General features: G+C 40.7%; 1 protein-coding gene across 10 annotated transcripts in view; it reads right to left on the reverse strand.

Annotated features, from left to right (window-relative positions):
* Positions 1-22,146, reverse strand: part of LOC26533845 (protein tramtrack, beta isoform) — an 82,260-nt gene that overhangs the window by 34,442 nt on the left and 25,672 nt on the right. For 3 of the 10 annotated variants that reach the window (XM_033381592.1, XM_033381593.1, XM_033381594.1), the window contains one exon: positions 17,255-18,154. The exons of 1 other annotated variant lie outside the window; for it this stretch is intronic. In XM_033381592.1, coding sequence (XP_033237483.1) covers positions 17,255-18,078 — 824 coding nt within the window. In that variant the 5' untranslated portion in view covers positions 18,079-18,154. Of the gene's footprint in view, positions 1-9,407; positions 9,676-17,106; positions 17,198-17,254; positions 18,155-18,324; positions 18,366-22,146 lie in introns of those variants that run through there. 6 more of the 10 variants (XM_033381591.1, XM_033381590.1, XR_004469726.1 and 3 more) reach the window with 5 other exon arrangements.

Consider the following 22,146-nt stretch of genomic DNA (forward strand, 5'->3'; position numbering starts at 1 on the left):
GAGAAGCCTGACTGTTGAAAGCGTCCGCAGTTGGGCACTCGGGAATCCTGACGAGACTCCCGCAATTACCAGAGAGGACAGATTATTGTGTCCCTAGTGATCACCTCTCGACGCCTTTCCAGGTATCAATCCCACTTAGGGAGGACTGGGAGATGGGCGAACCAGGACCCGCAAATGCGGTTCACTTCTACACTGATGGCTCAAAGTTAGACGGCCGCGTGGGAGGCGGAGTCTACTGCAGCGAGCTGAACATCAGTCATTGCTTCAGGCTCCCGGACCACTGCAGTGTGTTCCAAGCGGAGGTTGTAGCCATCAAGGAGGCCATTTCCAACGTCTCCAAACTACTTATAGACACGCACTTAGTGTTCGTTTTCTCTGACAACCAAGCAGCTATTAAAGCTTTAGGCTCCATATCTGCGAACTCAGCGACTGTAAATGACTGCCGCAGGTCTCTGTACGAGATCGCAGAGCAGTTAGATCTCTTCCTTATATGGGTCCCAGGCCACAGGGACATCGAGGGGAAAGACGCTGCCGACGAGCTAGCCAGGCAGGGTACTACGATTCCTCTATCGGAGAGGAAGCAGGTAGCGATGCCTCTGGCTACGTGCGGCTCCTCGCGCACGAATTGTTCGAGCAAAATGCCAATAGGAGATGGCAGCAAACAGCTTCCTGTAAAATCTCAAGATTGATATGGCCATATCGATCGAAGAAGCGCTCAGCCGAGCTGTATAGGCTCAGCAGAGCACAGTGCTCTGCAGTTACTCGAGCCATTACGGGACACTGGCAGATTGGCACTCATGCCTCTAGACTGTCAATCCCTCATAACGACTTCTGCAGGAGTTGTCGCGACGAGGAAGAAGAGGAATCGGTCCCCCACTTCTTCTGCCACTGCCCAGCCCTTGGAAATCGTCGTCTTCGTTTTCTCGGGGCTGCTTTCCTAACAGACATTTCGGACCTGTCCGAAATCAAACCGGGGACCTTGTCCAGATTCATCCAAGCTTTCGGATGGGACTGCCCTTAATTTGCAACAGCCTGTTTCTCCACGGTTTCTAGGCACTGGGAAGGGGCACACGCCCATGCGGCACCACAACGGACCTTCTATAGGTCCAAGTGAGCTTGGGAGGGTTTCATCACTCTCCCAGGCTACCGCCTGAACCTAACCTAACCTAGTTTTTGGTGATTATTCTTAGTCGCGTTTCAAGATGGGTCGCAAGCTCAGAAAAAAAACCAAAAAATGTTTTTATACAATGTCGTTTTTCTTTGTAATGTAGGTATTTAATAACTGAAGAGTCATTGCCCCAACCAGTGCTAGATGTTGCGACTCGTTGAAGTTCAACATACTGAGCAAGCTGCAACAATTGGAAGAATTTTGCGAAAGGCGCCTAAAAAGCTCATTAAAATTAACTGCAGCTGAGTGGAGTGACTTGAAAAGGCTTGTTAATACCCTGGAACCAGCATGCCTTGCAACAGTAAAATTACAAAGCACTCAATTATTCATGGGTGACTTCTACAAGCTATGGCTAGAGCTCAAGCTCACTGTGGCAGCAGCAAGTACCAGTGAAAGCCAAGCTTTGAGCCAGTGCATCCGTGACAGGGAGGAGAACCTTTTAGGGCGCGATGCAATCGTTTGCAGTATCTACTTGGATCCACGGATAAGACAAGTATTGATGCAGAACCCAGTAAGCCTGATGCTCGCCAGAGCTCAGTTAAACCAGCTTTTCTTGCAGCTATTTAATTTGAAAGAACCCGTTAGTATTTATATCATTTATATACATATAACATAACATATTAAAAATTAATATTTCAGACTAGTGCAATAGCACAACGTTCCCCTCGTTTTGATCCAAAATAATGATTAATTCTAAGTTTTATGAAATAACTCAAAAATAATGATTATCTGTGAAGAAAATCGTAAAAAGTGATATATGTTCATTACCAAGTAATTTTTATTGTATAACTTATAATAATTACGGTCCCTGATTTAAACCATCGGTAGAGTACCATCGGCGAGCTCTACGCTGGGGCGAACCAAGGCACCAAAGTGCCCGTCCATAAGAGGGTTCGGGAAAGCATCCAAAAACGCCTTCACGGCAGGATTTCCCTTATATAAAACTAGAACTAGGGGGAACGAGTGGGAACGTTGTGATCCGCGTCAAAGACCGCGACTCTACATTTATACACGATACTCGTTCGATCTTTCTCGTTTTCCCCCACCAGACGGGGAAGCACAGCCACTGCAATTTCATTAGTTCCTTCTGGCTATAATACTGATTCGATCTGATTGAGATAATCTTGAGGTATGGGAATTTTCTATTATTCTGTTTTCGGTTTTCTCGTATCTTTAAAATTGTGGACGCCACAGATTTTCGTACTTTGTGGGGGCGGAAGGGGGGATATCACAGAAGTCTGGATACAAAAGTTTAAAGCTTGTAAAGTCTCTGAGATCTAGCCGCTCATCGGGACGGACGTACGGATGGACGGACACAGCTACATCGATTTGGCCTGTGGTTTGGTTATAAAATTGGAAATCTACGAATTGATCGACTTCACTATGTACCAACAAATTTTCGTTATGAACCAAGCCTACTTTTCCTGATAGATTTGGGGCTTAAAAATATTTAATGATTTTTTTTATTTTTGTCAAGGTTTTGGTTTTTTTTTTAACTTTTTAATTTTGTTTGTTTAGGTTTGTTTTTTTTTTGTATTCCTTAAAGATATTTTTTTTACTGTTTTTTCAGAATGTGTGCTTCTTCTTTTCCACATAAATTAATTATCTTAAGCCTTTTTCTGAAAGGCTGATATGTGCAACTGTAAATTGAACACAAAAATTTTGCAGTTTAAGCGCACCGTCTGGAAAAATTTAAGCTTTTCAATTAAAAATGTATAATTTTTGCGAAATATTTTTTTAAAAATTTTTCTTTGAAAATACAATTTACCGTAATTTAATTAGGTTATGTGAGAAAAAGAAGCAAAACCTCAGAAAAAACAGTAAAAACTAGGGGGAACGTTGTAAGTTGCTGCGGACACCAAAACTCTACATTTATACCCGATACTAAGTTAGTATGGCTCTCCTCCGGCAGACGTCGCTAATATTAAACGACAGGAGTGCGAGAGAGACAGAAAACCAGTCTGAGCGTGGCGTCGGGCGCTGCGTAGCCACTGCAAATTGATTTGTTGGTTTTACCTATAAAAATTATTTGATCTGTTCCAATTTCAGCAATCTGATAGATATGGTCGCTATATATGATTCTGCGTTTTTAGTTTTCTCGAATCTGTGGATGTCCCCGATTTTCGTACTTTGCGGGGGCGGAAGGGGGTGTGGCGAAATTTTTCCATAAAACGGTCAAGGTCCGATATTAGAGGAGTGTGGATACGAAATTTGGTTGCTCTGGCTCTTACAGGTTCTGAGATCCTTGAACTCATATTTTGCAATTGGCAAAACCGACCATGAAACCTGTGTGTTAGAGAGAGACAGAGCGAGAAAGAATGAAATTGTTTTCTTGATTCTGGCTGATCTGATTCAGATTTTGCACTCTAGAAGATATAGTCATCTTCTACGATACTGCGTTTTTAGTTTTCTCGTATCGTCGAAATTGTGGATGCCACAGATTTTCGCCCTTTGTGGGGTCGGAAGTGGGCGGGGCAAAGTCTTGAAATATTCTTGTAGCAGTGACATATCACAGAAGTCTGGATCCAAAACATCGTTGCTCTAGCTCTTATAGTCTTTGAGCACTAGGCGCTAATAGGGACGGACAGACGGACAGACGTACAAATCGAATATACCCCAATACTCATTTTGAGTATCGGGTATAAAAACAGCTTTAAGAGATTTAAAAAAAAAGTAACCTGTTCAAAGTGACCGCCACGATAATTAGTTATCGATCCCTTACAACAATGCGCATGTGCCCTGCTGCATATCGAAGTTTCTTCTTTCGGCTCAGTCTCTTGCGTACATTACTCAAAAAAACACATACATACATATGTACAATTCTGTATACTGATCTTCTATTGCATTATCAAATAAAATAACTTTAACAGGTTATATACCCAGGCACCCAGACAGTATAAAACAGAAACAGTGAGAAACAATAAACATTGTTTGGTGCCTAGTGAAAAGCAGTGCTAAAAAAAAAGGCATAGACTCATTGGTGTGTGTGTGTGTGTACACAGAAAAGTAAAAGAACAAGTTTAACAAATTCAAAAGAGCTTCGCATTGTGTTTTTGATTAGAATTTTGCAGCGAATCGGACTGTTGCCGGGGCTTAAAGTCCAAAGTAAAGAAGTCCCAATTGATCAAGAAACACAAAAGCGAACAGAGACTCAAGTGTGTATACCAAAAAGTGCGTATGCCAAGCCGTACAAAATCGCGAGTGTGTATACCCCAAAGTGTGTATACCAAGTCTTAGAAAATCGTGAGTGTGTGTGTGTAAATAGCAACTCGGAGGGATACTTAAAAGAAAACGAAAAAAAAGACACGGACAACAGTATTGTCGTCGTAGTTGCTCTGTGCCTGATACGATCGACAGTTACAAATTTGCACGGTGGGACAATAAGTATCAAAAATGAGTGGAATGAATTTCAATATTGGGAAACTGGACGAAAACAATTATAGCAGACTTCCCATGTGATGAGAAGTGCTCTCATACAAAATGATTTGTGGCCAATCGTCCGTGGCAAAATTGAGCTTAGTGAAAGCGCAACAAATTAGCAACGTGCAGCTTTTGAACTAAAGGATCAAAAGGCGTTGGCGTCAATTTTTATCGACCCAACTGAACAATATTAAAAATTGTGTATCGTCGTCGCAGGCATGGCAAAAACTAAATAAAAGTCACAGGACAAGCGGACCAGCAAGGGTAGTGCTTTTAATTAAGCAATTGTTGACGTTAAAAATGTCGGATGGTATAAGTGCACAGGAATATTTTCAGAAATGTCAGGTGGTGCACGAGAATTTTGCAGAGGTCAACATAAAGGTTGATGAATAGATTTTATCTGTTGTGTTGCTAAATGGCTTGTCTAGATGATGCGAGATGATTTGCCGAGCTTGAGTATGCTAAAAATAAAAATTTCTGAAGAAGCGAATAGGCAGCAACGAAATTACAAGTAACGCGGAACTACACTTTAGTTATGATAAAAAAAAATTTTTAAGAAAAACTTTAAAAAGTGCAAAAAGTGTTTTAAGTGCGAAAAGGAAGGGCATTTTAAATCAGAATGCCGTGTTAAAAGTAAGCAGGAACAAGCAAACAACAAGGGCGCAAACAATAAAAGCGGGGAAAAATGAGGTACACTGCTTTGCGTAACCAGAGATGCCAAAGTGGAACCTGAAAAATATGTACCAATCCTAAATTTAGCTAAGCTAAATGACCAGATGCATGGTGCATAGACAGTGGCGCATCTATGTTGTTTGCTTGTTCCTGCTTACTTTTAACACGGCATTCTGATTTAAAATGCCCTTCCTTTTCGCACTTAAAACACTTTTTGCACTTTTTAAAGTTTTTCTTAAAAATTTTTTTTTATCATAACTAAAGTGTAGTTCCGCGTTACTTGTAATTTCGTTGCTGCCTATTCGCTTCTTCAGAAATTTTTATTTTTAGCATACTCAAGCTCGGCAAATCATCTCGCATCATCTAGACAAGCCATTTAGCAACACAACAGATAAAATCTATTCATCAACCTTTATGTTGACCTCTGCAAAATTCTCGTGCACCACCTGACATTTCTGAAAATATTCCTGTGCACTTATACCATCCGACATTTTTAAACGCTTTGTGTCGTTTTTAGCCAGCGGTAAATCACTTATTGTTAAAGGGCATGAAACTGTTCAAGTAAAGTTCGGTGATAGATCCGTTACGCTGGAAAATGTTATCTTGGTACCAGATTTGCAGTACAATTTTATATCGGTCACAAAAGTATTAAAATATGGAAAAAATGTTGTGTTTGAGAAAAATCAAGCGATGATTTTTGAAAACGGAAAAATAGTTATAAAGGCACATCTGGAAAATGGATTGTTTATGGTTCAGGACAATCATGAAAAGTGTGTGAACATTGTAAATGTTGAGGCAGATGCATTCAAATGGCACAATAGGTTTGGCCATGTACATTTTGACGCATTAAAGGAAATGGTTAATAAGGAGATGGTAATAGGTCTCAAGAGCATACACAAGCCAAAAGAAGTGTGTGCAACATGCGCAAAAAGTAAAATTGCGTGCAACCATTTCAATCGAGCACAAACATTTGACCTGTTTGACCTGGGCGTACTAGACTTAATACATATAGATGTATGCGGTCCAATGCAAAAGCAGTCAATGGGAGACAATCGATATTTCGCCACATTTATTGATGATTGTTCAAGATATGTGTCAGCAAGTTTCCTAAAAACCAAAGATCAGGTTTTCTAGGCTTTCAAAGTATTTAAAAGTCAAGTTGAGTGCCAAACTGTGCGTAAAGTCAAGGTTTTACGAAGCGACTATGGCCGGGAATACATATCCAACGTTTTTGACAATTACCTCAACCAAAATGGAATAAAGCGAAACTTAACAGTGCCATATACACCTTAACAAAACGGAATTGCAGAAAGGGCCAACAGAACATTGGTAGAAATGGCAAGTATGCTATTGCATGCTGGGTTGAGTGGAAGCTATTGGGCAGAAGCGATTCGAACTGCTGCGTATTTGCGAACTAGAGTAGCAAACAGCTCCTTGAGTGGGAGGACACCATTTGAAATACGGACAGGAAGAAAGTCAGTGGTATCGCATTTACAAGTTTTTGGCTCAGTAGCGATTGCTCTAGATAAAACAAAGAAATCAAAGTTCGCACAGAAAGGCTTCGAATATATAATGGTGGGCTACTCCGATACAGCCAAAGCATATCGTTTGGTCAGAAAAACCAAAAAACTCGTAGAGAGTAGGGATGTCATTTTTGTAGAACCTGAAGGGGGTAAACTAGATACATCAGATTCTAATGACATGGCATCAATTGAGGTTCAACAAAACCAGAACTCTGAACCCGAAATAGATAGCGAGCAATTTTTAGATCCAGAAAATGAGCCAGAAAATCAGGAAGAGATTAGGTCCAGTACTGACATTCTTGTAATTCCAGAACCAAGAAGAAGACCAGGCCGCCCAATCATCGTACAAACGGGCAAACCAGGACGACCGAGGAAGCAGTATCATATGCAAAAAACTATGCACAAGCTGAACGTGTTCTCTCGTGAAGAACAACACATGGACGCCTACTAAATTGCCTAGCGGAAAAAAGTCTATTGGATGCAGATGGGTTTACGCAGTTAAGTCCAATCCGAATGGAAGCGTGAGCAAGCTCAAATCCCGACTGGTGGCGAAAGGTTTTAGCCAACGCTACCGGATCGACTACAAAGAATCATTTGCACCAGTTGTACGCCATGCAACTATCAGGTTGATAATTGCACTTGCAGTCGAACATGGTCTCCACCTACATCAAATGGATGTTGTCACGGCGTATCTCCACGGCGAATTGGAAGATGAGGTTTTTATGAGACAACCCGAGGGCTTCATCAGCGAAGTTCGCCCAAATCACGTTTTGAGGCTTCACAAAAGCATATATGGGCTAAAACAAGCAGGAAGAGCGTGGAACTCTATGTTGGATGCAACGCTGAGGCGCATTGGTTTTGTACCGACTGTCAACGAACCCTGTCTATATTGTAAGCCAGGTAAAAATATGTGTCTAATAGCTGTCTACATAGATGACATCATTTTGGCGTGTAAAGACCTAGCTGATATATCTGATATCAAGACAAGGATCACAGCAGAGTTTGATGTGGTTGACATCGGGCCTATGCAATACTTTTTAGGTATTGAGGTGAAACGTGAAGGCAGTACTGGTACTCGAACAGTACAGTATGAAAGATTGTCGACAGACGTCCACGCCGCTGGAAGCTGGTTACCAGGTGGCATGCAACAAAGAGGACTGCCGCAAGGTCGACCTTACATCGTTTCAGAAGCTAATTGGAGAGTTATCTTATCTTGCAGTTATGACTCGTCCGGACTTTGCGCATTCGTTGAATAAATTAGCTCAACGTAACAAGGACTCCCATTCCGAGCATGAAGCGGCAGCCAATCACATCCTTCGATATTTGGCAAAAACTATCGATTGGGACATATGCTAGGCAAAGCAAGGAATGGCAATTGAGTGTTTTGTTGATGCAGATCGGGCAAGTGATATGACAAACCGGAAGTCATTCACTGGCATGTATGCATGTTGGCAGAAGGAGCAGTTTCTCGGGAGTCAAGAAAGTAATCGATGGTTGCGCTCAGTTCCACGGAGATAGAGTACATAGCTTTATCATCTGCAGCAAAAGAGGCGATATACTTTCGCAGCCTACTCATTGACGTGAAGCTGATGTCTCAGGAGTCAGCTATTCAGATGTACGGCGACAACATTGGAGCACAGCAGCTTGCTAGAAACCACACGTTTCATGCACGTACAAAACACATCGACGTCAAGGTACATCATATTCGAGAGCTTCTCAAGAGAAGTGAAGTCGACATTGGGTATTTACCAACCGATGAGATGATATGTCCAGATGTCCTCACAAAGAACTTAGTCAAAGTTAAGCACCATAAATTTGTATTCGCATTCGGTTTAAGAGATAATTTATAAGTTGCTTGACATGTTATCGAATATTAGTTAAGTATGTATAAAGTTTGTAAACATGCGTTGTGTTGAGGAGGAGTGTTCAAAGTGACCGCCACGATAATTAGTTATCGATCCCTTACAACACTGCGCAAGTGCCCTGCTGCATATAGAAATTTCTTCTTTCTTTCGTACATTAGTCAAAAACACATATGTATAATTCTGTATACTGATCTTTTTTTTCTGACTGTTGACATGCAATAACTGCATCTTGCAAGAGGCGATGCAATTACTGCACCGTCAAGTGGCCCGTCTGAAACCAGCAGAAGGCTGTTACGCGAGCATGCAGGAAATATAGCTGTTAGACTAATATTCGAGGACAATTAGCACTAAACTTACTAAGAGAACTAGGCATGCATTCAAAATACAAATACCACTACAATTACTAATTACGAGAGAGGTATGTGAGTATTAGTAATTTAATAAGTGGAAGGGGACTAGTTTTTGACGACCATCCACCATCCATTTCGGGGATGGTCCGTAAGGTTTTGCCGTTCCGAAAATTTCCCAGTTAGTTCACCATCCATTTTGGATGTTCCTAAACCGCACGTTTCTATGCGATAGTTAGCCGATGGTTTTCAAATGCAACTCTGAATAATTGTCATTCACAATGGAAAAATGGTATTCACTGCGAAAACGTAAACAATGATTGTGACAAAATTAACAAAAAACAAAAACAACAACAGAACAGCTCGGAAGGACAGCAGACCAAATTTTCGAAAAACTTATTAATAAAATGGATTAGATAGATATATTTGTTTTTTATTGTTTATAATATATAATATTATTACACAATGCAGCAAACAAGAGAACAACAGCAGGCGGCAGGGTGAAATGGAGTGCCGCACTTTAGTGCCTGCTGATTGACATATGTATGGCAGGAGAAAATTGAAGATTTGCGCGGACCACGCAAAAATTCACATGTGTACATGGAGATGGCCGAGTCCATGAAGGAGGCTGGGCTTGAGCTTGGATGGGGCGAGATAAGGACAAAGCTCGAGAACATGACCTAAAAATACAGGTAAATATTATTGACTCTGCCAAATAAAAGATTGTGAAACCTACTATTTTTTTATACTTTGCAGGATTGAAGAAAATAAAATTGGACCGAGCGGGGGTGCTCCATTTGGGTGGCAACATTACGATAAATTAAACTCATTTCTGGGGTGCTACCGGATAAACAACATGGAGCAGAGCACATTGGACAACTACAGTAAGTTTTATTAATTTATTGCTAAAAAAATATATTTCATTTAAGGTATTCATTGCAGATCCTAATGAGTACTTTTCGGATATTATTGAGATGGACCTGGACGGATCTTGTAGCTCCAGCACCTTGTCTGGGCCTCCGCCAAAGAAAAAGAAAAAGACCGACATTTCGTTGCTGGCAGAGATCGCCCAGAAGCGTCTCGAACAACAAAAGGACCACCACGTTAGGCAGGAGAAGATGGTGCAGGACTTGATCAGCACCCAAACAAAATTCCAGAACGACTTATTAGAAGTTTTAAAAAATAAAAATAAATGAGTTTTTAATTTTCATTACGGTCTACACAATATTTTGCGATTGCAGATCGTATCTGTTCTGCTGGTATCGGGCTGTTCGCGCTGCTCATTTGTTGCAAGCTCCCAATTTTCATTAATCGCGCTGTTGTGCATATTTAATATATTGTGTAAAATACAACAGCTCATTATTATGGCGCTATTATTTTTGTGATGGCTATCAAGACTTTTTCCGATTATTCCAAATCTGGCTTTTAAATGCCCAAATGCATTTTCCACCACTCATCATCCATTATAATAACCAAGAATTAATAAATCTTCCGCGCAAATTTAATGAACTTGTTATTGGCATCAGCTGTTTTTGATGGATGGTAGATGGTGGCAGTGTGAATCGGAGTTTCACATCTGTCAAAAAATCCCACCATTCCCCCGGGATGGGCTCAGTGTGCAGAGCCTATTAGACTAATATTCGAGAAAAATTAGCATTAAAGTTACTGAGAGAACTAGGCATGCATTCAAAATACAAATACCACTACAATTACTAATTACTAGAAAGGTGTGTAAGGATTAGTAATTTAATAAGAGGAAGAGAATTAGTGGTGGATATGATATGGTAGAGGGAACTATAATCCGAGCATAAGACCCTAAACGGTTCATGCAAGAAATAGTTCGATCTACAAAGTGGAAGGAACAACGGTGTAAAATTTCTGGTAAGTCTAATAGGAATCGTGAAGTTTATGCGGCTCAACAGATCAGGGCTGTCTATGTCACCCCTGATCAAGTTGTGCATAAAAATCACACCAAGCATTTTTCTACGGTTAACTAAGGATGGGAGGTTTACTAATAGTAGTCTACTAGAGTAAGATGGGAGTCGCACACCCGCATTCCAGTTAAGGCCCCGCAGAGCAAGGAGTAAAAAGTTTTTCTGTACTGATTCTATACGGTCCTGGTGTGCTTTATTCTAGGAGCCGTATTCTAAGATCGGACGAACAAACGAGATATAGAGTCTTTGTTATACCCCAAATAGGGTATAGGCAGCCAACAAAGACCTAGAACGATGAAATGTCCTAACTTTGCATTTCGAGGCATTAAGGTGTAACAAGTTGGCACAACACCATGACTGAAAATTATTGAGATTGGATTGCAAGCGAGAATGAAATTAAATGTCCTTATACTGAACACAGAGTTTAACATCATCCGCATACATAAGTACTCGACGGTATTTTAAAACCGAAGGCATGTCATTAATAAAGAGTGTGAAGAGTAAGGGGCCTAGATGGTTGCCGTGTGGTACTCCCGAAGAAACCTTGACTGGTAAAGAGAGGGAGTTTTTGAAGAGGACTCTTTGAGACCTGGAACAAAGGCAGCTAGAAATCCATCTCAGCGGGCTGGGCGGAAACCATAAAAGGTCAAGTTTATGCGCTAAAAGCGAATGGTTTACAAAGTCGAATGATTTACTAAAGTCGGTGTAAATGACAACCGTCTGTAAGTTACCTTGAACGCCTTTAATAATGAAAGAGGTAAACTCTAACAAATTCGTGGTGGTTGATAGCCTATTTATAAATCCATGCTGAGTAGGAGATATAAGTGACTTGCAGAGATGTTGCAAGTGCGGAGTTAAAACCTCTATAATTTTTTGCGTCAGACTTGCTACCTTTTTTATGGAGAGGAATTATAAACAATTGCTTCCAAGCAAGAAGAATCGGACACGGTGAATAGTTTAATCAACGGTCCACACAGAGCCTCGGCGCAGTACCTGAGTACACAACCTGGAACCCCGTCTGGCCCCTTTTTTTGTTGCATTATCAAATGAAATAACTTTAGCATAACCAAACCTAAACAAACAAAATTGTTAAAATATATATATATATGTAAATATATCAAAATAAAATAAAATTATTTTAAAAACGTCGGTTTGACTCAAAGAAGACAAAAGAGATTAGATAAACCAAATATACCATAAACTGAGATTGTTGAACTCTGGAATTTTTGCAGGTAGATAGATATTTTTAGGAGAATTTGTATTGTATCACGGACTATATTTCCTTTAGGAGATACTAATTAAGAAAACATGGTTTTAAAAATACAATACTTTCAAAATTCGTTCGTTCTTCCGTAGATCAGACGCGTTTTTGTTTTGCGCTCCGCATATTTTCCCTTTGTTTTACATAAACAACCAGTGTTTTCATAAATAAACATTAAATACCTTCCTAATCCAATCTGCTATCTGGAAATCTATTCTATTCCGCGAGTGCATGCCTTTGATTTGTGTTTAATTATTATTTATTGAACTGAAAATTGTTCGTCGTCGGGTTGTTCTGATTGTGTTGTTGACGTGAGTAAATTACATTTCATTACAGCTCTCGTCTCTCGTCTTGTAGCTTTTGTTGTTTTATCACTCTCTCGCAATCACCTCAACTTCAATAACTGTTCTTTCTCTCTCTCTTTAAACTTTCTGAGCAATAGCGCTCTCTTCTCAGTACCGCTCGCTATAACCGCTCTCCACTCTGCTCTCATGCACTTTGAGCGTTGTCTGGCACATTGGTCTGATACCAATTTGTTTTGGAAATTTTCTTTTTTTTTCGTAGATTTTCTTGAGCAAATAAATAAATAAATAAAATGGAATACGCTGTGGTCTGCGCCAAAAAAACCTGTAAGAAGCAGATCACTCAAGATCAGCCAAATGTCCCCTGCTGGCTTTACGACAGCGTAGTCCACGCAAAATGCGCTGGATTTGTTGGCCTCGTGAGTGATGCTATAGCTAAACGTAATGGGTTGCATTACAGTTGCGAGCCATGCCGTGCGGTGGAGAGTGACATGGTGGCTTTCATGAGGCAGACGCGGAAGGGCTTTAAGGAGCTGACCATTGGCTTTAAAAAGCAATACGATCGGCTCCTAGCCATGGAGTCTCAATTTGGCAGTCTGCAACTGCAGAATGAGCCTCCGAGGCGTAAAAAGGTCACTCCGCGGGATCTGCAAGTGGCAACCGTCACTCAGCCGTGCGCCGCCGAAAAACTGACTCCGCCCACTCCAAATGTGCAGCAGTTGATCTTGTTTGCCACTCCAAGGGCAACGACAACTGCTGGCGATGCAGATTCGGTAGCCGAATTCATCGCCTTGGAGAATGTGCAGCCAAGTACGTCTACAGCGTCCGTGTCCGTGGTGTCCGCAAGTTCGCTAGCTGTCCCGTCTATCCCTATTCCACCAGTGAATAGACGTTCCGGACCTCCGGATATTGCCACCACAGGTACTAGGCCTGTGGTGACTAAACCACTGGTGGGAGTCCCACCAAAACGTCAAGTTTTTGTTTCACGGCTGGCCCCTGACCACACATCTAATCATGTAATTTCTTTTATTCAAAGCAAAATAAAAGCCGTAGGATTAAAGGTGGAGAAATTCAACTTCTCTTATGCCAGGGAGATAGCCTCGTTTAAGATACACATCTCCCCAACTCACTTTGGCACCATTTGCTCCACCAAATTTTGGCCGGATCATTTGGTGGTGAAGGAGTTTAAGGCTAAGAAGAAGAATAGGCCCCCCATATCCCTTCCAAATCCTTCCAGTGTGCCACACTCAACCTCAACTTCCTCTTCCTCAACTTCCCGTCTTGCTTCCACCTTTCCAAAAAACTAACTTCTCTTTTAGTAACGTATCAGAATGTTAGAGGCGTAGTAAGCTCAGCATTCTTTTCCGGGATAGTGTTGCATTTGCTTCCCACGTTATTGTGTTTACTGAAACCTGGTTAAAGCCGGACATTCTTAGTTCCGAGGTTTTGGCAGGTCGGTACAAAACTTTTAGAAAGGACCGTTCGTCTTGACGTGCAGGGGGGGTTCTAATTGCAGTGGACTCTTACTTCACGTCAGAACACTTCACAGTCCAAGTTCAACAGGAACTGGAATTCCTGTGTGTAAAACTGATTCTTCCCGCTTTCGCTATATTCATTACTTGCTCGTATATCCCACCTTCTTCGGATATTTCAATTTATGAGCAGCACTTGTCCGCTTTAACCGCTGTTGCTTCCTCGCTATCTGATAAAGATCGTATGATAGTTCTTGATGACTTCAACTTGCCAGGAACTGTTTGGTCTTCGGTAAACGAGTCTAGTATCCTAGTGCCCATGTCACGACATGACTTTGTTGACGGCTTGCTTGACCTGTCCCTGTCTCAAGTCAATCATGTGAAAAATTCCTTGGGTCGATTGCTTGATCTATGCTTTGTATCGGATCCGACCATAGTGTTGTTAACCCGAGCCCTTCCGCTCACTATACCTGAAGACGCCTACCACCCCACTTTCGAGGTGTCGCTAGACATAGGACCAACTGTATTGGATCGGTCGAGTAGACTACCTGAACGTGTCCGTTGCTTTCGTAAAGCCGAGTTTGCGAAGCTTAATAACCTAATTAGGGATTTTGATTGGTCCGCTTTGTATTTGTGCACTGATGTCACAAAAGGCACAAACATTTTTTACAATGCTCTAGGCACATTTTTTGATTCTTGTGTCCCGCTTTCTTGTCCGATTAGATCTGGAAAACCCCCTTGGTTTACCAAAGAGTTATCCAGTCTAAAAAACTTAAAATCAAGACTTTATAAAAAATTTCAAGAAGTGGGTTCTCCTACTTCTCACTCTCGTTATGTAATAGCTCGGTCAAACTTTTCAGTTCTTAATGCTCAATGCTATAAGAACTACCTATCTCGTTGCAGGATACGTTTTTCTCAGGACCCTAAACAGTTTTACTGCTTCGTAAACAGTAAGCGTAGAATGTCCGCACACCCATCCTCGCTATCATTTTGCAATACGTCGGCAAATAGTGATCAGGCAATTGCCGATCTTTTTGCCCAATTTTTCCAAACCACCTATTCTGAGGAAAGCTACTCTGGTCATCCGTACCCATACGGTTTACCGAGGTCGAACGGCATTTTCAGTCCCTTGTTAAATGAATGTTCTTTACTTCATGATCTTTGACTAGCTAAGCCGGTGTTTTCACCGGGTCCAGACGGGGTTCTAGGTTGTGTACTCAGGTACTGCGCCGAGGCTCTGTGTGGACCCTTGCTTAAACTATTCACCCTGTCCATTGATTCTTCTTGCTTGGAAGGAATCGTTTATAATTCCTCTCCATAAAAAATGTAGCAAGTCTGACGCAAAAAATGATAGAGGTATAGCAAAGTTATCCGCTATTCCCAAAATTTTTGAGAAGGTTTTAACTCCGCACTTGCAACATCTCTGCAAGTCACTTATATCTCCAACTCAGCATGGATTTATAAGTTGGCGATCAACCACCACGCATTTGTTAGAGTTTACCTCTTTCATTATTAAAGGCGTTCAAGGGAACTTACAGACGGATGTCATTTACACCGACTTTAGTAAAGCATTCGACTTTGTAAACCATTCTCTTTTAGTACATAAACTTGACCTTTTAGGATTTCCGCCCAACCTCCTGCGATGAATTTCTAGCCATCTTTGTTCCAGGTCTCAAAGAGACATCTTCACAAACTCCCTCTCTTCACCAGTCAAGGTTTCTTCGGGAGTACCACAGGGCAGCGATCTATGCCCCTTACTCTTCACTCTTTATCAATGACTTGCCTTCGGTATTAACATACTCTCGAGTACTTATGTATGCGGATGATGTTAAACTCTGTGTCCATCTCAACAAAGACTCTCTACACTTCGCTTGTTCGTCCGATCTTAGAATACGGCTCCTGTGTATGGTGCCCTCAGTACAAAGTACACCAGGACCGTATAGAATCAGTACAGAAAAACTTTTTACTCCTTGCTCTGCGGGGCCGTAACTGGGATGCGGGTGTGCGACTCCCATCTTACTCTAGTAGACTACTATTAGTAAACCTCCCATCCTTAGTTAACCGTAGAAAAATGCTTGGTGTGATTTTTATGTACAACTTGATCAGGGGTGACATAGACAGCCCTGATCTGTTGAGCTGCATAAACTTCACGATTCCTATTAGACTTACCAGAAATTTTACACCGTTGTTCCTTCCACTTTGTAGATCGAATTATTCCTTGCATTAACCGTTTAGGGTCTTATGCTCGGATTATAGTTCCCTCTACCATATCATATCCACCACTAATTCTCTTCCTCTTATTAAATTACTAATCCTTACACACCTTTCTAGTAATTAGTAATTGTAGTGGTATTTGTATTTTGTATTTTGAATGCATGCCTAGTTCTCTTAGAAACTTTAGCGCTAATCTTCCTCGACTTTCTGCTGGTGTCACACGGGCCACTTGACGGTGCAGTAATTGCATCGCCTCTTGAAAGATGCAGTCATTGCATGTCAACGTCCACGAAATATAAGTTAATGTAACTACAGGTATGGCCAATTAGACAAAAAGTTCCACAAAAAAAAATTAAAATTCAATAATAAGAGATTTCCATATACGTTAACGCAGATAATATTTTCTAAGTGTATTTATAGTTAACTAATTTACCCATTGATATATAATCCCATTAACTTTGATGTGAAAACCTATTAAAATTAGTCAAAATTCACTTTTGCAGTATTTTGTGCTAAGGCACAAAAATTTGTATACAGATACTCCAACCTCAAAAACCACTTCTGCTTTTTGTAATGTAGCGTCAAGTCATACTCTAGTTTATTTCTTTAGAACCATACGTTCGACTATTTTAATTTGTTTGGTGACAATTACTACCCCAATACTTTTCAACAAGAATATTTTTTTTTTTTTTAATTTGACTTTTTCATTTATATTTATTTACATTTTATCGTACGAATGTAACCGAACCCAGAATGGAAATGCCCTTCGCCAATTGGTAAGTTTAGTTAAGATTCAATCAATTTAGACAATGATATGTGGACAGGAAAATATGGACTATTTTATTGACTTGTATCCATGACCTTACATTACATATCAACGGCTTTCGAAAGAGGCGGATTATTTCGAAATTCTACCTTCTCAATTTACCTTTAAAAATTAATATTCATCTTTATAGAGAATATTTTTAAAAGCACTAAAGCCATTTTTAGTAAAATGTTGCGTTTCTTTCACTATTAGTCTAAAAATATAAAAGCCTTCTTACAATATTATAATTATAACGGAATTAATGACAAACCTTGTCTGGAGGAGCAACATCTGTGTTTTATTTTTTTCAGCTGTTGCGGATACTCTAAAGTCATCGCAATGATCATTATATGAGTTCCAGTTATTAGAGGCATCATCCGCGGATTCGTCTTCAGTCGGTACATTTGAGTTGTTGGAAGCGGTTGCTGAGGAGGCGGTGTTTAAAAGCTGTTGTGGTTGCTTCTGATGTGGTCTCTGTAGGTGCAGGATATTACTACCATTTTCCTGCTGACGCTGATGCTGTTCCATTTGCTGCAGTACTAGTTTTTGTTGTTGATGGTGCTCTAGGGGAGTCTGTGCTGGCGTGGTCGTAGTAGATATTGATGCGGTTAAGTTTGTAGCTACATCTTCCTTTTCAATCACGTCTATATTGTTAAGTCTCCTGATGACTGGGGCTACATCCTTGACAGCTTCGTTTCTCATCTGTTGAAGTTGATTGTAGTTTATTGCCGCCTCTGACCCGTATAGACCGCGTATTCGAAGCTGTTCGGCACATCGAAGCAACTGGCCCAGACCGGCCTGCGTGACATTCACCTCTCCCTTATACATAAAATCTACAAGCGCCTGAATCTCCCAGAGCTTGATCTCTCCTGGTAAAATTATAACGGGATGCTTACAGGGATTTTCCGCCAATATGGCTTCAAAGTATGTAGAGCATGCGGCCAGCACTAGACGATGACAATGCAACTGGTGACCTTCACAGGCCAGTGTTACATCCACAAATCTCTGACCGGCTAGTAGCTGTGGAAAAGCAGCGCCAATACTACCAAGATGGCTGTTCCAGCGTACGCAAAATTCCTGAGTGATTGCGCTCATTTTGTTTAACCTCAACTCGGCAAGCTTTGCAGTTGTGTAATTTGTGCTATGTACGCAAATTAATTCCTTTTTTCGCCTGTAACAAAATGAATATGGAATAAATTTGAATCCAGCGTTTAGCATAACCCGTGACATAATGGGGAATCCACCTGATACCTACATGGTGGATACCACTAATAAAATTAATTAACCAAATACATTATTGTAAAACAAAAATAAAAAATAAGTTGAAACACCTGGACCTACATAACAAATTCCCGGATTGACGACATTCTTTGATGGATTTAATGATGCAAATTATGATTGGAAATGAAGAAACATCAGTTGACCCATATATCGCTTCGCCGATAAGATGTAATAACTGTATGTCGTGACAATAACTCTGTTAAAGTGAATACAACTGGAGTTATTAAAAGCACCCACAACTCACTTAACAAAAATGTAGCTTTCTATGGAGTGTTTACTTAAAAAATTATCTCTATTGGTGTTTTTTATAATTAATTAAGTACTGGTCGCGAATGTAAGGGTCGCATACGTACGGGTCGCGTGCGTACGATTTTTTCATGTGGTTTTTTTTTATCTTTATTACCTTACATTCTCCAATAAATAATTCATATTTCCTTTACAAACAACATAGTTGTCTTTTAAGAGAGACTTTGAGGAACAACTTTTATTATGAATTGTCTTTCTTATAGAATGGGATATATGTAGGATGTAGTAAAGGAAGACATGACTATACAAATACCGAAAAAGTGGTTATTTTAGTAGGTTTTTAGTTTTTGGTTAAATTAGCTGAATTTCAATCAATTTAGAAAAAAATATCGGAGAAAGCGTATATAGAAATGGGTTTTTATTGGTTTTAACTTTTTGGCCTCGGATGACATTTCCACGGAAATGCATATACACTCTTTTTAAGTATCGGGTATAAAAAAAAAAAAATAAAAAAAATGAAAATAAAATATTCCTAGAATATCCAAGAATACAGAGGGTCACGAGCGAACCGCCACCAACCGTAACTATACACACCGGTGGAAGTGCCACTATACTCTCCCGGGCGGCTAAAACAGGTCCTGGTACAGTCATGTCTCTGCCATAGATGCTGGCTAATGGTAGTTGGGCGGAAAGAAGAAAAATCTCAGTTTAATATGAATAAGGATGCATGGCCGAGCGGTGTTGGAGCGCTAAGATGTCCGAAAAGCCAATTGGGCCAATCCACGTTGAGGGGCCCTAGGGGCGTACCGATTACCGGCGTGGCTGCCAAGCAGAGCGATGTCGCAGCTGGTAAGTGCCTTGGGACCGGGTAACCCTTAACAACCCCGGAAGCGCCACCTTCCGCTCGAAAGAGAAGCCGAGGCTTCAAGACAAGAGACTTGCGGCCTTCATCATGGGTAATGATGATCCGTTGTTCGTGGCATCGCTCGGGATATCCAATTCAGGCTATGGGCCAAAACAGTTCTGCTAGACTACCAGCCAACAAAAGATGGCAAGGGCCTTGGCAGCCAAGCGGCAACGCTTGGCCAGACCAAAAGAACGAAAACCCAGTAAAGCAACTGATCGTTTGCCGAGGTGGCGAGAGGAAAATCCTTGTTGGCGTCCTAGACAGGAAATCCAAGGACGGTCAGATTCCTCGGGACAAGTGGAACCTCTTGGAAAACGAGCTCAATAAACGAACGCATTGCTCAAAGATGTATACCAAAGAGTCAAGCTGGTGGACGTTAATTGGGAAGACTTCCTCAGTAAACCTAGAGCTAGAGCATTGGTCTCGGAGAAGCCTGAGGAGCTTCGCGCTTGCGCAGTTTTTTTGAAAACAACACCCACCCTGGGCTACCTGAAGAAAGCCCACCAGTGTTGGACAACGTCACGCTCTCGCTCGGGACTTCAACCTAGAGCAGTAGTCCCTCGGAAAGCATTATTTGTTTCCGGTCTTATTCTTGAGGCTTAAGCGGAGCATGGTAAACAACACCTTTCCTCTAAACTTAACGCTTCGCCTGATGATACAGTTGTGACTAAATTTACATTTAAACATAAGCGCAACATATCATTCTTTAAAATTCTTGATTCATTACTATCTTAATCTCTGGAACCGTCAATATGGCCTGAGCATACAATTATGCATGAGTTCCTTCACAAAGATCCGAACCCGAGTCCCAGAATTACCGAGCCTGCTGCTCCAAAACACTGGTGTACCATTTTTCTATTCACTATCAGAACGTTTGCAGTTTGTTGGGCAAATTGCGTCATTTGATTTCGATGCCATCGCTTTTACAGAAACCTGGCTTAACTCTTCTATCAATGATCTTTAAATTTTCATTGACACTTACACTATTTATAGAATGGAGCGCCCATCTTTTGCAGGTGGGGTTCTGATTGCAGTCAAATCTTATTTCTCATCTGAGTTATTCCCATTCAATAACATACATGTTAATTGAATTTGTTGCAATCAAAGTTCGTGTTGGTTCGGCATTTTTCTATTTAACCTGCTCCTACATTCCTCCCAGGTCTGATGATGAGGTTTACTTAAACCACCTCTCAGCAATTAATACTGTCGTATCTGCATTAGGTTGCAATGATCAAACTATTGTCATGGGGGACTTTAACCTCCCATTTCTTTCTTGGCTGCCTTCTGATGACGCTAACCTTTTGTTTCCCAATTGCCACAATGACTTTATCAATGGGCTAACGGATATTTCCCTTGTCCAAATTAATGCCGTTAAAAACATTAGGGACAGACTTCGTGACCTCATGTTTGTTAACGATATCCCCAACGATAGCCCAATATCATTACCTGAAGATCCTTACCATCCAACTTTGTCGATACCCCTTGAGTGTACGCGATCTGGTTGTGCTGACAGTTCCATGGCTGCTTGCCACATAAAGTGTTTTCGCAAAATAAACTTAAACGATTTAGATCTACATCTCTCGCTTGTTGATTGGTCGTTTCTTTATTCATTATCGAACATAGATTCACGCAGGCTACATTTTTCATTTACGTTTTCAGCTAAAACGTTTCGTTTTCGTTTTAAGGCTCTCCAATTTTTACATAATTTTGATGTTTGCATCAAAACTAAAATTTTTGTTAACCTGGCCAATTTTTTCCGAGCCAAATTTGAGGTTGTGTTAAAATAAAATTATTCATAAAGAAAGCAAAAGTTAAATTACCCTGATATAGGAGTCAAGTTTATGTTAATGCATCAATAAGTCATCTATTTTTTCATTTTGCAATTAAGGCTCGTTTCGATGTATAAAGTGCCGTTTACTTTTCATTTCGTCAACGAACATGTTTTCGCTTTGAAAACGAATAAATCTTGCGGAATGTGAAAACAGGAGCTCCAATTTATGTGTATTCAAAAGTAAATCAGAAAACTTTTGTACATGTGAAAAACGGAGCTTGGCTGGTTAACTCGTTCTATAGCTCCTGTATCGTCCAAGCCTCCCTGGTTCTCCAAGTATTTGTCATAATTAAAAAATAATAAATCCAGGCTCTACAAAAAGTACCAGAAGTCGGGCTTCACGTTGGCCTTAGCTCTACACTCCTCCGCTCGCTCACTCCTTACGGACTTTAGCAATGCATTCGATTCTGTGAACCATGATCTGCTTATTCACAAGCTCTCTTTATTAGGGTTCCAAACGAATCTTCTAGATTGGATTTTGTCCTGTCTCTCTAACCTTACTGAACGTGTTTTGTTTTCTAATGTGTTGTCAAATACTGTCAATGTTATTTCAGGAGTGCCACAGGGAAATCATCTGGGCCCGCTTCCGTTTATTTTATTTGTGAATGACCTAATGAATGACTAATGATATTAAAATCTATCTGCCTTACTCTGATTGGTACTTGCACACACGCCTTCAACTGGATCTAATTGTGCTGTTCAACTAATCTTTTTTTTCTGAACTTTTCTAAATGCAAACTTATGACATTTTACCGTCGCGCTCCATACGTCTCATACGTTCGAATTTCGAGTTCAAATGACCTCGGAGTAAAATTTGATCATAAGATGTTTTAACAGCCATATAGCCGCAACAGTATATAAAGCTACGTGTGTTTTAGCGTTCATCAAACGTTGGTCC

This window comes from Drosophila pseudoobscura, chromosome X, assembly GCF_009870125.1.
Source record: "Drosophila pseudoobscura strain MV-25-SWS-2005 chromosome X, UCI_Dpse_MV25, whole genome shotgun sequence".
In the NCBI taxonomy this organism is placed as follows: domain Eukaryota; kingdom Metazoa; phylum Arthropoda; class Insecta; order Diptera; family Drosophilidae; genus Drosophila; species Drosophila pseudoobscura.